General features: G+C 40.3%; 1 protein-coding gene across 1 annotated transcript in view; it reads right to left on the reverse strand.

Moving 5' to 3' along the window:
- TXLNG (taxilin gamma) overlaps window positions 1-15049 on the reverse strand; it is a 43960-nt gene that overhangs the window by 12325 nt on the left and 16586 nt on the right. The window contains exons 2-6 of the mRNA XM_002700387.6: window positions 11396-11699; window positions 8860-8951; window positions 4539-4709; window positions 3099-3293; window positions 474-593 (exon numbers count right to left, since the gene is read on the reverse strand). Coding sequence (XP_002700433.1) covers window positions 474-593; window positions 3099-3293; window positions 4539-4709; window positions 8860-8951; window positions 11396-11699 — 882 coding nt within the window. The remainder of the gene's footprint in view (window positions 1-473; window positions 594-3098; window positions 3294-4538; window positions 4710-8859; window positions 8952-11395; window positions 11700-15049) is intronic.

Raw genomic sequence — 15049 nt, forward strand, 5'->3', positions numbered from 1 at the left:
GAATAATGCTGAGTGATTAGGGTGTAGAGAATTCTGTTAAATTTTTATCAGAAAAGTATACTAGAATAAACAACTTCCCTAGTTTCAAGTTACCTGTTTGGAAACAAAATCTAACAGTATGTATCAATAGGACATCCATGTTTGTAAAACTTGCTATTAAAATGAATTCTCGAATATAATGTGCTAAATACTGGTATAATCCTTAAACTTGGTAGGCATTATCTAAAAAGTGAAATAAATATTCCAAACACAGAAAAGTACAATGAATACAGGTCTTTGTACTAAGTTGGTCTAATTCCTCCAGTGTATCTTCTGTATGTAAAGTTGAATAGAAAGAAAAGGCTAATGCTTTCTAACACACGTGCTCTTTATAATCTAGAACAAAAAAATTAGCACCTAGTGCTACCTGAAATGCAGAATGGCTTTGGTCACAATTTTGGCCATCATTTCTTTTTTTAAGAAATAGCACTTACAAACTCTCGCTCTCTCTGATGTTTCTCATCAGCTTCTTTTATCAGCTGTGTCGTCTGCTGCAGTTTGGCGTCCACAAGTTGTTGCTGCAGTTCCTTATGCTTGAATACTTTATCAATGTGCTATGGGGAAAGGACAATTTCTTCCGTCACTTCATGAGAAGAGGGACAGAATGACAAGGACACATGAGACAAGTTACAAGACCTCACTCGTGAGGCTGCTCTTCCTGCCAGGGCTAACACCAGTGGGAGCCTGTCTGAGAGCTGTGCTGGCAGCAGCCTGTGCTCAACACGCCTCCCTCTGGAGATGGCCCATCGGCGCCTCAGTAGCTGCCCTGTACCTCCTATTTCAGCCCTAAGGTGAAAATGAAGCTCAAACTGTATCCAGAAAAAGATGGCTAAGGAGATCAAACTGTTAAACTCATCCATCATACACATAATTCCTGGATAGTTTTTTCTCCCCATTAAAATTTCCTGATTTCTCAGTTGGAGGCAGAATGCTGTTACAGGAGGAATGGCACCAATCAAATTCTCCCCTCTCTGGGGGGAGCCATACGAACAATGCAAAGTTGTAAATGCCAGTGCAATGGTGGTACTGTGTAAGGTGCTTGGTACCTGCCACTTACCAGATACATTTGGCAAAAGGTCATTATTATTTCCAGGTGAAAGTATTTAGTGGTTATTTATGTATGATAAAGTCATCAGAACATCTCTCTCTGACCAAGGAAAGAACATTCAATAATACTTGAATAAGGCTCACAGTAATGTGATTTAAATATACACAGCTTGCAGATTTTCTATATCATTGTCATATTAAACAACAAAACTAAAAGAATAATTTTAAGAAAAGTGAGAGCTTTATAATCCTATAGAAAGTTTATTCTCTAGGACAAAAAATGTTTCTTAAATAAACACACTAAGAACTTAAAAAAAGAAAAGGAAATCTTTAGATATTTGAGACACATCAACCGTAAAACAGATGGGTTTTATTTGGATCTTGATTCAAATAGCTTGTTTCTCTTTTTTTAAAAAAGGATGGAGACAACCAAAAAAATTTAAATGATGACTAGATTTTAATATTATATAAATAAATTTTTTAGGTGTGAATATAGTATGCTGGAGAAGGCAATGGCACCCCACTCCAGTATTCTTGCCTGGAAAATCCCATGGATGGAGGACTCTGGTAGGCTGCAGTCCATGGGGTCACTAAGAGTCGGACACGACTGAGCGATTTCACTTTAACTTTTCACTTTCATGCATTGGAGAAGGAAATGGCAACCCACTCCAGTGTTCTTGCCTGGAGAATCCCAGGGACGGGGGAGCCTGGTGGGCTGCCATCTATGGAGTCACACAGAGTCGGACACGACTGAAGCGACTTAGCAGCAGCAGCAGCAGTATAGTATGCTAGTCACACCTAAAAACAAATCCCTCATCTTGATGAGGTCCACCCTCAAATATACATGAATGGACTGATACCTTGGATTTGCTTCATAATAACCCAGGAGGAAGTGATGGGAATATAGCTGAAACTATAGTTTCATCTGCTAACATCAGGTGATAACAGTCTCTACTCTTCTTTGTAATTTTCCATAATGATAAGAATAAAAAAGGTAAGCAAAAAGCATCGAAAGTGATAGAAAACCTTTTTAAAAACTAAGTTTTTGAAGGGCCATATGTAAAACTCTAAATTAATAGAATCTAAAATTTGCCTTGAAAATTGGATAAAATAACCCAAAGAGATGCCACAATCTGTTTTTAAAATCAGGTCTTTTAATCTATCTGTGTAAGTGATACAACACACATAAGAGAACAATGTTTTACTAACTTAAAAGGCAGGGTATCTTTCATTTAAAAAACCTAACCCTTTATTCCTACCCATTTGACCTCTAAAAGGGAGGAATTTTAAAAAGCACATGATCATCTATTTGCATTTAATCTAGACACCATACCCAGACTTCCCAACTAGCTTGTACAAGTCTTAGTTTGGAGGCCAGCGACCAAGATAAGCAGCCAGAGATTCTTCCAGTAAATTTTTTACTTCAACTAGGTGTAAAAAGGTTTAGAAACAGGTTCTTTTTTTCCTCCCCCAAATGGTATAAAACCCCCATTAAAAAAAAATTGAAACACAGGTATAATGCAATGGTGCTTAGTCACTTAGTCATGTCCGACTCTTTGTGACCCCATGGACTGTGGCCCGCCAACTCCGCTGTCCATGGGGATTCTCCAGGCAAGAAAACTGGAGTGGGTTGCCATTTCCTTCTCCAGGATGCAATGGTAGTGTAGACCTTATAGATTATTGCAGATGTCTAAAATACAGCATATTTGGGGGCCAGGTATTTACTCATTTTTAGTCTAGATAAGGGGGGTGGGAATCTATGCCCAAGTCATAATCTTCCAGAATCACATGGAAGACAAGTTGTGCTTAATACCGTCTCCAAGAAATTGCTTCACAGACCCAAATCCAGTGACTTCTGGGCCATCCCTAAGAATCCTGCGAGGAAAGGATTCCACTACACATAAATAAAGGTTCTAAAACACCCCAGAATGAGTGCTTCAGTGAATGGTTCTGGTTCATCGTGACAGGGGACAGTCCCCGCTAGCGTCGCCTAAACACCTGGTCGCCCCTACCTCCTCCCGCAGCGCGTACTGCTCAATGAGCTTCTTCAGCTTCTCGCCCAGCTCGATGTTCTCCTGGCGGAGCTTGGCGTTGTGCATGTCATGTTGCTCCAGCTGGGCCTGGATTTCATTCAAAGTGATTTGGAAGTGTGCAGTGGCTTCTTTTCGTCTTTCTTCCTCCTCTCTGGCCTGCTGCATATTTTCTTCCTTATTACCCCAAAAAATTTCTGTTAATGGTACAGACCTAGACATAAGATGCTCACAAAAGACACTGCTGCCATGGGGGTTCACTGCTTGCTGCCCTGGAGTGGTGCTTCTAAACTGGAATTCCTTCCCTTTATTTACGACTGGAAGGCTCTCACTTGAAAGCAACCAGGTTCTCCTAAACAGATAATCAGAGACACAGGCTGCCCTGCTCTAAAGTGCTCTGTGGCCATCTAAAGCGCTCTGTGGCCATCTAAAGCCCACCGTGCTGAGACGAAGGAGCTTCCCCAGGCAGCCAGCTACCTCCACGCAGGCTTCCCAAATACCTGCTCTCACTGGTCTCACAGGGCAGCATCTCAAATCAGCCTGAAGAGGGAAATCCCTTCTTGCACCTTATTTTCGGGGTTATCCCTTCTACTCCCTAGACAGCAAGGGGCAAAAGGAACATGTATCTTAAAAGCTTAGTCCCAACTCTTGCTCAGATACAAGTGCTAAGAGACCTTTATGTGTCTACAGCATTATCAGTCCAATCAAAGTGAATTTGCTGCTATGGGGAAAATACTACCTAGTTTCATGAACAATGAAATCCAAGGATTCAAAAACAAAGAAAAACTAACGGCTTCCCCATCAGGTGAAGGTCCATTTCCTGAGGGTTCCTATTCCTGTGTTCTAGGACCTTGGGTGTCTGGCGTGCTGGGGGAGTCTGATGAGCGATCCCGCTCAGTCACATGAGGACAGGCCCACCTGCATCCCTGCCCCTTTCTCTTCTTCCCTTATTGGTACCAACTACCTTTTGGGTACCCACTGCCTCATCTTTTAATCAAGCAAGGAATAAGTGTTCTTCTACTTGTCAATGGGGAGCTGGAATGGGCAAGGGCAGCTGGCAATGCAGCCAATGAACAGCCCTTGAGGAGCTCAATGGGGCCTTTCCCTTCCCTCAAGTCTGCTCCTACTCATTTCGGTCCACATTTCACACATGCTAAAAAATGACTTCAGTGCTCAGCCAGAAACTGAAAATTTGAGCTTTCTAAGCCATGGCTCTTAGCAGGAAAGCTGTGGTCTAAACATCAACCTCATCTATATTCTCCATGAGCAAGTACGAGGTGTGGTAAGAAGCATCAGGCCAAGCAAAATAGAATGGCAGCTGTCTCCAAGGAGACACAAGGATTAAGTTCAAATAGATACACGGTGACTATAAATTCAGCTAAGTCAGTCTCTCCTGAAAAACAGAAAAAGGAACCAACTCACCTTTAACGTCTTATTGTGACGCTGAAGTTCCCTGCAAAGAGACTCGAGCTTGCTTCTTGCCAAGATAGCCTTGCTGTGTTCACTCTGCAAATGAACTTTCTCTTTCATGATCTGGGCTTGCTTCTTCTGCAGAATCTTCATTTGCTTCTGAACGTTCCTGCTCTCCTCCAGCTAAAATTAACAAGCACTTTACATTTAGGAAATACAGTGAAAACCTTTGAGTGATGGCTGGAAGAATTACAGTAAGAACCATGGAATACATTTCCCAAAACCCACAGTATTGTAGTGTAATATTTTATTTAAATTGTTTCGTGCTATGCTATGGTAAGAAAGTAAGCAAATGATTTAGCGTAGGAGAAAAACAATCTTCAGTCCTTCACTTATTTATTAAAAACAAAAAATGATGTTTTGGACAGCTTTTCAGGAATCAACACCATAATGTTTTACTTTCTTGAAAAACACACTCAAGCTACTTTATTAAACTGATCCTCCAAATTAAGAACTTAATAAGCAGCAATCAGTGTTCCTTGCTAGTGGGAGGGGAATCACTCTCCTCCCACTTGTAGGTTTGGAGCAAATGTGTCTGTTTCAAGGTTAAACCAACACTAACAGATAAGATGGCAGCTTTACTGACCTATCACTGAAGAAGGAAAGGATGCTGAGTCACTATTTCAAGAGCAAGAGCGACACCTTGTGGCCTCTCAAAACACCACGCATCCTTGCAAGCGAGATGCTTACAGCTATTAAAGACACCTTTATGGAAATTCCCGCCAGAAAATAATTTTTTGTAAAATACCCTCATAATCTTACTCAGGAGATGGGGGGCGGCAGGATCTGCACACACTATCAATAACTCCACTGAGAACTGGAACTCCCCTTGGCCTCCCCCATTCAAGGTAACCACAATCCTGAATCCTGGGGTCCCTTCCTTTGCTATTCCTGGTATTTTATGTCATCCGTGCGGTGTCCTAAAAGAACTTGTTTTTAGTTTTTTTGACTTTATTTGCTACTGCAACCAAGAAACCCCATTTTAAAATTTTCTTTAAATGAATTCAAGCTTAAATGGCCACATGTGGCTAGTGGCTACTGTTTCGGACAGCACAGCTACAGATTACACTGCCAGGACTCATCTCGCTCCTTTGCGTGTAGCTACAGAGCAGGGACCAGCAAACAAACTCTGTAAGTGGCCACAAAGGAAATATTTTAGGCTTTGCCTGTTTTGCTGTCGTTGTCTTTTAAACAGCATTTAACCCATTCTTAGCTTGTGGGCAGTACAAAAAAAAGCCTTGCAGGCTTTGGCCCACAGGTTGCATAATATTCCACTTAAAAAAAAAATACAGCACACAACACACTTTGTTGACCCAGTCTCTTGTCAGTAGGCATTTGGGTGGTTTCCAGGTGCCATTACAATTTGCACGTTCTCACACGTGTGCTTCCTGGTGTAATACACGCCACGCAAGAATTTCTTCTGGGTACGAACCTAGAACTAGGGTTCTGGGGAAATGATTTCTAAATGTTCTGTTGCACATGACAAGGACACAGCTTTCCCGAGCAGCAGGCACATTTACTCCCCCACCAGCAACTTATAAGAGATCAAATAGATGTACTTCTTCTCTAAAACATCAATCACCTTTCTTCATTTATGCCACTTATAATGGACACAAAGTAGCATCTCGCTGTGGCTTCGATTTGCATTTCTCTGAGTATTCATAAGGTCAAATATCCCTCATATATTTATGTACCTTTATGTTAAGATATCTTCACATCTTGATGTTTTTCCACTTCTATGAAATACCTCTTACACGTGTCTGGCCCAGTTTTCCACTGGGCTGATTGTCTGTATCATATTCATTTGTAGATTTTCCCTAGCTATTCCTGACATAGAATCTTCTGTTGGTTATTATTTGTTGAAAATATGTTCTCCCCAGTTTGTGATGTGTCTTCTCCCTCTCTTTTAAAGTGTCTTCTGATGAAGAGAAAGTCTTAATTTCAATAGAGCCAATTTCTGAGATGTTGTCTCCAGTAGTGCTTTTTGTGTCATAAAAAATGCTCCTCTTAATCCAAGTTTGGTAAAATATTTGTCTGTTAATGTATTTAAATAAACCTAAACAATATCTAAAATTTTAGGTTCTTAATCCATTTGGAATTCATCACTGCATATGGTGTTTAAGGATCTAATTTCATTTTTTTTCCACATAAGGATATCCAATTTTTAAGCTCCATTAATTTCTGAAGGATGGTATAATTCTCCTTAAATGCAACTATAGTTTATATAAGATGCTCTTCAAAATCCCCAAGGGGTGTTTTTTCCCATGGAACTAATAAGCTTCTAAGAATCTAAAATTTTATAGAAAGTTAAGTGTCAAGAATATCCAAGACACTTCTGATGAAAAGAAGATATACCTACCCAACCAGGTAATCAAGATTTATTATTATGCTATAATAATGTACACAACTAAGGAACGGGAAAGAACAGCACCATTATGTACTTAAGGACCATGTTACAGGACCCACACTTGGCCAGTGAAATGTGGCAATTTCATAAACCCATGTTATCCGGTGAACGTGGCAGCCACAAGCGCCAGTGATGTCAGATGAAGCTGTGACAAAAACGACAGAGGACTGTGACGGCAAAATGGAAGTTTCTGGAATAATCCTTGGGAAGAAGGCTACTCCCTCGATGGTCTCACTGCTGTATAATCTATATGCTCTACCTTCTTTTAAAAAATGAGTTTTGTATCAAGAAACAAAGCTTGATAACATTTTTTGAAAACAGCACACATTTCCTCCTTCATATGTTCGGCACAAATCTAAATCAAAGAGAGGTTGCTCACTGAGCAACATCCCAAATGTACGTACGTGTCACATCCCAAAATGAATGTAGCCATTACTGGTGCTTTTAAAAAAGTAACCATGCCACGCCACCACCACACACACACACAAAACAAATGCCACGAAGAAAACAACTTAGACCCTTGCTACTTAGCAGTGCTATCCAAGAAGCTGAAAGCACCATCATCAACCTCACGTGGGAGCCTGTTAAAATGCAGACTCTCAGGCTCCAGAGAATAACAATGTGCTTTTGAACAACCAAAGTCCCAACATCTGTGTGAGCCTCGGAAGGACTGCTGAGACCACCATCTGCCCCTTCTGCTAATCCACGTGTGGCTGTCTGCTGTTGTCCCAACACTGGGTCAAGCAGCTGATCTGCTACGCTGCTTTTTTCTCTTTTCCCTTTTTTGTCTTCTTTTTCCACCACTTCTCACACAATTCTCTTCATGTGGATAAAACCAACAGGACTGTCTTCCACAACCAATGTTCCTGAAACCAGCAATCTGACCTCCTTGTGTTTTCTGCACTCTTCACACCTGTGAATGTTCTGGGCTCTTTTTATTGATGCGTGGGGCTTCCCACTGCTCCAAACAGAAAGTGCCAGACTGCTGAATGCCAGCTAAGTGGAGGCATACAGACTCATTTGTAAATAAATACACCTGTAATTCTTTGAGCAATAATTCATTTTCAAAGCTGGTCACTGACACAAAGTAGTGTTTACAACATGGAATAACTGCCTTAACAACAGATGAAAATGTATAAAAATTGTCTGTGATAATTCACCTAAGTATTTCACAAAAGATAGTAATTTAGCATATTAGAACCACTCATTCTAAAAGTTTCCCACAGCTCTTACTTCAAAGGGCTTTATGGCTTTCCTATTCCTCAACTTAAAAAGGACAGCAGAGTTTCCATATTGAGAGTGCTTTCCTAATTTTACAAAGGGAATTAATGTGACTTAAAATAACATAGGGGCAGAACAAATGAGGTTAATTTCTTTGAAAGATGGAAAAAGGAATGCCTGGCACATAGTGGATGCTAAATAAATATTTCCGAGACACAGTATTGTTTTAGTAGACTCTCACCTAACTCACAATTATTTCAATCCCAATGGTTAAGAGCCTTTATCTCTAGAATTCCCTTGGAAAAAGTTAAATACAGGAACCACTACCCTCCAATGACTGGCATTTAAAATATCACAACACAGGAATGGAAAGGTAGACTTAGAAATACTCTAAGATTGAGTTTCAAAAAAAAAAATCTATGCTGTATCTATAGCATTATAATGCTCTATAAATGTGTTATCTTATAAAATGAAGTCATAGAAGCAAAAAAAGAAAAGCCACAAGAAATCAGATTCTCTTCAATTATGGAGTAAAATACAATTTTACATTTAAAGCTATGTCAAAATCATTTTAAAAAGCTTATCAAGCACATACACATTTTGCTATATTTTATATGGGCCTCACCCCTTTGATTCAATACTCACAAGATCAGCATATTTCTTACAGAGAGCTGCCAGCTTCTCTTCTGGAGTTGAAAGAGTGTTTAGGGCTTGCATCAATAATAAGACTTCTTTTCCTGGTGATTAAAAAAATAAGAAAGAAGTCCCAGAAGAATGTGATCAAATCTAACCTGTTAATTCTAAGCAGCACTTCCTATGTTCTGACATCCAGAGTAAAATAATTTATGCCCATAGCTAGAAATAAGAGATTTACTAGCTAAATTAAGAAAGCTATTTTTAAAATCTGGATCAGCAGGCACCCCTTCCTCCCCATCTCTACCCCAAATTTCTCCACTCAATAACACTGTGAGCTATCTGTGAAAAGAACGTGCTGAAGGCTTAAAAATTCCCTTAATTACTGATATCCAAGTTAAGACAAAGGGCAAGTTACAAAGGGCAAAATATTTTTAAAAGCTTCCTCCTGACCAAGTACGAATACAGAAGGAAGTTCAAAGGGAATTTTGGCTGGTACTCTCTGCCTATCTAAGACGCTCATAATCACTGGTGACACAGATCTTTTCCTTTGAGCAATTTAAATAACTTCTCATGACTTAGCAAGCATGTTCCATGTGTTAACCAAATTTAGTATTAAAAAAAAAAAAAAAAAGGATGTCAAGATGGCACTTCCCTTGGGAAAAAGAGCTGAACACAGTATTATTTTAAGGACTCTGGCAGGGAGAAGCAGGTGGCTGAGATAGGAGGGAACAAATGGTGTTTTAAAATAAGTGATACATTTTATTTCTTCAGCTGGGTAGTAGGTACCATTTTTATTTTTTTAAATGTTCACTCTTTCTGAAGGGTATTTCATTAAAAATACGTATGTGGGGGACTTGCCTGGTGGTCCAGTGGTTAAGACTCCATGCTTCTACTGTAGGGGGTAGGGGTTCAATCCCTGGTTGGGGAACTAAGGCCATGTAGTGTGGTGAAAAAATATATTATGTATATTGAACATGACTTTGGTATATACGGTGTACAGATTGCTATGATGAAAACAAGCAGGCTAACTTCAAAACAGAATGCTTTCCTGTCCACAGAAAATTTGAGTAATAAATCCTTTCTCACTTGGCCCAAGATCAGTAAGAATTTTTAAAGAAATGACTAAATATGATCATTGAATACAATTAGAAATAATAAGGTAACCTGCAATTTTTATGAAAATTCAGTTTTTTTCTGAGATACAATTGACAGACCATAAAATTCACCCTTTTAAAGTGAACAATTGAGGATTATCACAAAGTTGTACAACTATCACCACTGTCTAACTTTAGAACATGCTCATCACCACAAAAAGAAATCCCATGCCAATGAGCAGTCACTCCCCAGGCTCCCTCCTCCAGGCCCCTGTTAGCTACTACTCTACTTTCTGTTTCTGTGGATTTGCCAATTCTAGATATTTCATATTAAGTGCAACTGTGTAATTTTTGGCCATTTGTGTCTGTTTGCTTTCGCTTATTATCTTCAAGGTTCACCCACCTGCATATCAGGATACATTCCTTTCTATGGCTGAGCACTCAAGCACTCCAAAATACGATTTTGTGTGCACACGTTTTCAACCCTCTTGGAAATATAACCAGAGGTAGAACTGCTGTGTCATATGGTAACATGATATGTAACTTTCTAAGACTCCTTCTGCTTTTACACATTTAACTGGGGTGGCTGATTTTGAAGAAATTTGTCTTGTTTGCAAGGAATTAAGATTTTTTTCATATTTCTACAAATTTTTAAGTTCTCCAAGTTAACAAAAAATGGATTTAATAAGGAAGATCATTCCAACTCAACATATAGAAAACCAAACAAATAAAACACTGTTATCTCAGGTAGAACAAGTATGAAAAACTTAGGAACAACCAGTAACCTTAAAATAAAAGGGAAAATCAGATTTCCTAATGAGATTTACCATACCACAATCTTAGTCCTAAATCTCAAACACAACAGGAAAAAGAAAACATATTCTTGAAAACCCAGTCTTCACCCACTTCCTGAACTATACATCTCTAAAGTTTTGTGACTAGGTTTGAAATAAAATGATCAAATAAATCTATAGTTTTCACAGTAAATTTTGGTCAGACTACATTAAAGATGCAAACAAGGCAAGTCAAATACTACTTCTGGGTGGGAACTCTCTGGTGGTCCAGTGGTTATGACTCTCCACTTGCACTGCTAAGGGCATAAGTTCAACCCCTGGTGGGGGAACTAACATCCTACAAGCAAGGCAGCATGACCCCCCTGACCTCTCCACCCAAAAATACTACTTCTGTCAAGTTGTCCCCCAGATTTCCTCCACGAAAGCCCATTCCTGACTACCCAGAGAGAAGTAATTCCTCCTCTGCTACCTTGGCCCCCATATGCCACTGCAGCAACAGGCCACCTGCCTCGCTGAGAATGACCAAAGTGTTAGCTGAGCAGCATCACTCTCGACACTGCCGTGTTTATCCATCAGTGCCTGTGCTGCTGGAAACACAGGTCAAAGGAGCAACATGTGAAGCGTGCAAGCCCCAAGCAGAGGCGATGAGGCCATTACCTAAGGCTTTGTCTTTGCTCCTGCTGCACTCTGAATCCTGCTGGCCATCAGGGGGATCTGTTCGAGCCTCTCGCCCGGGAATTTCCTCCCGTGACTCCCGTGTGCAGTACGCCGGGCTCACCAAACTCCTGCCCTTTGTTATAAAGTCACTGCGTGCATCCTCTTCCAAGGAATGCTTGTTACTTGTACTACCACAGTGTGAGTCTTGATGTTGAAGAATATCATTGGACTGAGAGTTATGCAGCATGTCCGCTTTCACCCCAAGCCCGCACATTCCAGCTTCTTCCATTGTGCCAATCACAAACTAGAGGGAAGGGAGAGGAGAAAAAAAGATGGGAGAGGGGGAGTAAATTAAATGTAATCAGTGTTTACAATCAATTACACACCACAGGTTGACAGCTTTTTTCTTTCTTAGTCATTTGTAAAATTGATGTAAATATGGTAGTTTCTAAGCTTCTATGCTGCTACTGCTAAGTCACTTCAGTTGTGTCCGACTCTGTGCGACCCCAGAGACGGCAGCCCACCAGGCTCCCCGGTCCCTGGGATTCTCCAGGCAAGAACACTGGAGTGGGTTGCCATTTCCTTCTCTAATACATGAAAGTGGAAAGTGAAAGTGAAGTCGCTCAGTCGGGTCTGACTCTTAGCGACCCCATGGACTGCAGCCCACCAGGCTCCTCTGCCCATGGGATTTTCCGGGCAAGAGTAATGGAGTGGGGTGCCACTGCCTTCTCCCAAGCTTCTATGAGAGGTGACCTAACTGTAAAGAGTAAGAAAATTCAAGTTAAGATGGCCAAAAAGCACATGAAAAGATGCTCAACAACACTAACTGATTAGAGTAACATCAAAACCACAATGAGGTACCACTTCACATCAGTCAGAATGGCCATCATCAAAAAATCTGCAAACAATACATGCTGGAGAAAGTGAAAGTGAAAGTCGCTTAGTCGTGTCTGACTCTTAGCGACCCTACGGACTATACAGTTCCTGAAATTCTCCAGGCCAGAATACTGGAGTGGGTAGCCTTTCACTTCTGCAGGGGATCTTCCCAACCCAGGGATCAAACCCAGGTCTCCCGCATTGCAAGTGGGTTCTTTACCAGCTGAGCCACCAGGGAAGCCCACACACGCTAGAGAGGGTGTAGAGAAGAGGGAGTCCTCCTACACTGTTGGTGGGAATGCAAACTGGCACAGCCACTATGGAGAACAGCATGGAGGTTCCTTAAGAAACTAAAACAGAGCTACCATATGATCTAACAATCCCACTGCTGGGACTATATCCAGAGAAAACCATAATTTGAAAAGATACATGCACCACGATGTTCGATGCAGCACTATTTAAATAGCCAAGACACGGAAGCACCTAAAAGTCCGTCAACAGCGGAATGGGTAAAGAAGACGTTGTATGTATATATACACTGGAATATTAACCATAAAAAAAAAGAATGAAATATGCCAACTGCAGCAACATGGATGGACCTAGAGAATGTCATACTGAGTGAAGTCAGTCAGACACGGAAAGACAAATATAACATGTTATCGCTTATATGTGGGATTTAAAAAATGGGTACCAGTGAACTTATTCACAAAACAGAAGTAGAGTCACAGACGTTGAAAACAAACTTATGGTTACGAGGAGGAAAAGGGAGAGGAAGATAAACTGGGAGTTTGGGATTGACATATACATGCTACTAAATATAAAATAGATAAAAAAGGACCCACTGTATAGCACAGAGAACTCTAACTCTATTCAATACTCTGTAATGACCTATATGAAAAAGAATCGAAGATAAAGAGTGGAGATATATATATATATATATAAATATATATAAAACTGATTCACTTTGCTGTACACCTGAAACTAACATAATATTGTAAATCAACTACACTCCAATAAAAATAAAAGTAAAATAAAATTAAAGTTAAAACAAATCATACAACTGAGTGGTATCAAAGGAAACAAGAAATGCCATTTAGTTGTACATCTAAACTTATTTCACACACACAAAATAAACTTACTTCCTTATAAAAATTCACCACTTAAAATAATCAGTACCTTAAAAGACATGAAATTATCCCAAGTTAATGAGTGTTCTTTTCTCAGGTCTTAGCCTCTAGGACACATACAGTAGAGACGGCTCACTGACTGTCCAGCAGTAACCCAGGCGCCTCCAAAATCCTGCACAGCCAGGACTGCTGGTCGAGCGCTCAGAATGGCCGACATTTCACAGCCCCTTTCGCATGACTCTCATTCGAAGTTCCCATCAATAAAACGTGAGCCAGAGGAATGACTTTGCCTTCTGCAACAAAACTTTTCTTCTGAGAAGCACACATTCTTTCTCCCTCATCTCCTTCCCACTCTGGCTGGACAGAGGTCTCCAAGACCCTAAGAGACGGCAGAGCCATAGGGTGAAAGCAGCTGGGGCCCCTAAGCCCACACACATAAAGCCACCCTTCTTACCAAGAACACCCACACTGGACTACTAAATGAGAAAGCAAATACCTTGCTCTCTTCAAAGTCACAGACATTGTGAGAATTAGGTGTTAAGCAGCTCCCCCTGCTCTAACAGACAGCAGGCATGGGAGAGCAGGCTTCATTCTAGTATTTTATTCTCCACCAGTACTTTAAACTTACTTTCTCTTCTATCATCCTGGCCAACCCATTTACTCATGGGGGAGGTGGTGGTTTTCTCCTTTTTAACACTACTTGGTCATGTGATGGGGCACAAATTTAAATTGTGTACATTTCCTCTCTGCATAAAAGACAGCCTCTTCCTTTTCTGAAGAACATTAATGGGGAGGTGGCTAATACCTTTCTATTATCACAAGTGGACAAACGCTGCGTTACAAAGTTAAGAGAACAGAGATTTACTACTTCAAATTATTCAATAGTATTCAATTGAAGAAATGAAGATAATTTTTAAAGAAGATAATTTAAAGTATCAAAGTAGCAGGGAATTGAGAGGTTATAGGAACTAAATTCTTATCTTTTATAGTTGAATGTTGATAAATCAAGAACTCTGCTTTTGCAAGAATAAACTGGTGCAGCCACTTTTAAAACCTCTTTCGCAATATGGCTACCTTCCAACTCAGTTAATTCTACCCCAAGGATTTTACCCTAGTATGTACAGATGTGCAGCCAAAGGCCAAGAATCTTAAAAGCTGTACTATTTGTAATTGCCCCCAATGAAATCAACCCAAATTTCTATCAACAGAAGAATGGCTGCATTGTAGTGTGTTCATACCATCCACCAAAGAGAACCAAGTACTGCTAGATGCAGCAACAGGGATGCATCTCACAGAAAACATGCTACAGGAAACCGTTTACATATAAAGTTCCCAAACAGGAAAGCCAGTCATTGGCGCTAGAAATCAAGGCAGTGTTGACCGCTGACTGCAGGGGCTTCTGAGGCGCTCAGTAACAGCTAGATGGAGTAACACAGATGTTCACTTGGCGAAAATTCGTTAAGGCTAAGCTTTTACAATGTGTATACTTTTCTGAATGTATGTTTTACCTCAATAAGGTTTATTTTGAAAGCTTCAATTTACATATTAAACAGGAATCAGAAAAGCAATACAAGTCTAATCTCTCTCCCCAGAGGAAAATATTTCTGTTTAGGGTGAAGGTTCCAATTTCTCCACATCTTCATCAATACTT

This window comes from Bos taurus, chromosome X (genome assembly GCF_002263795.3).
Source record: "Bos taurus isolate L1 Dominette 01449 registration number 42190680 breed Hereford chromosome X, ARS-UCD2.0, whole genome shotgun sequence".
In the NCBI taxonomy this organism is placed as follows: domain Eukaryota; kingdom Metazoa; phylum Chordata; class Mammalia; order Artiodactyla; family Bovidae; genus Bos; species Bos taurus.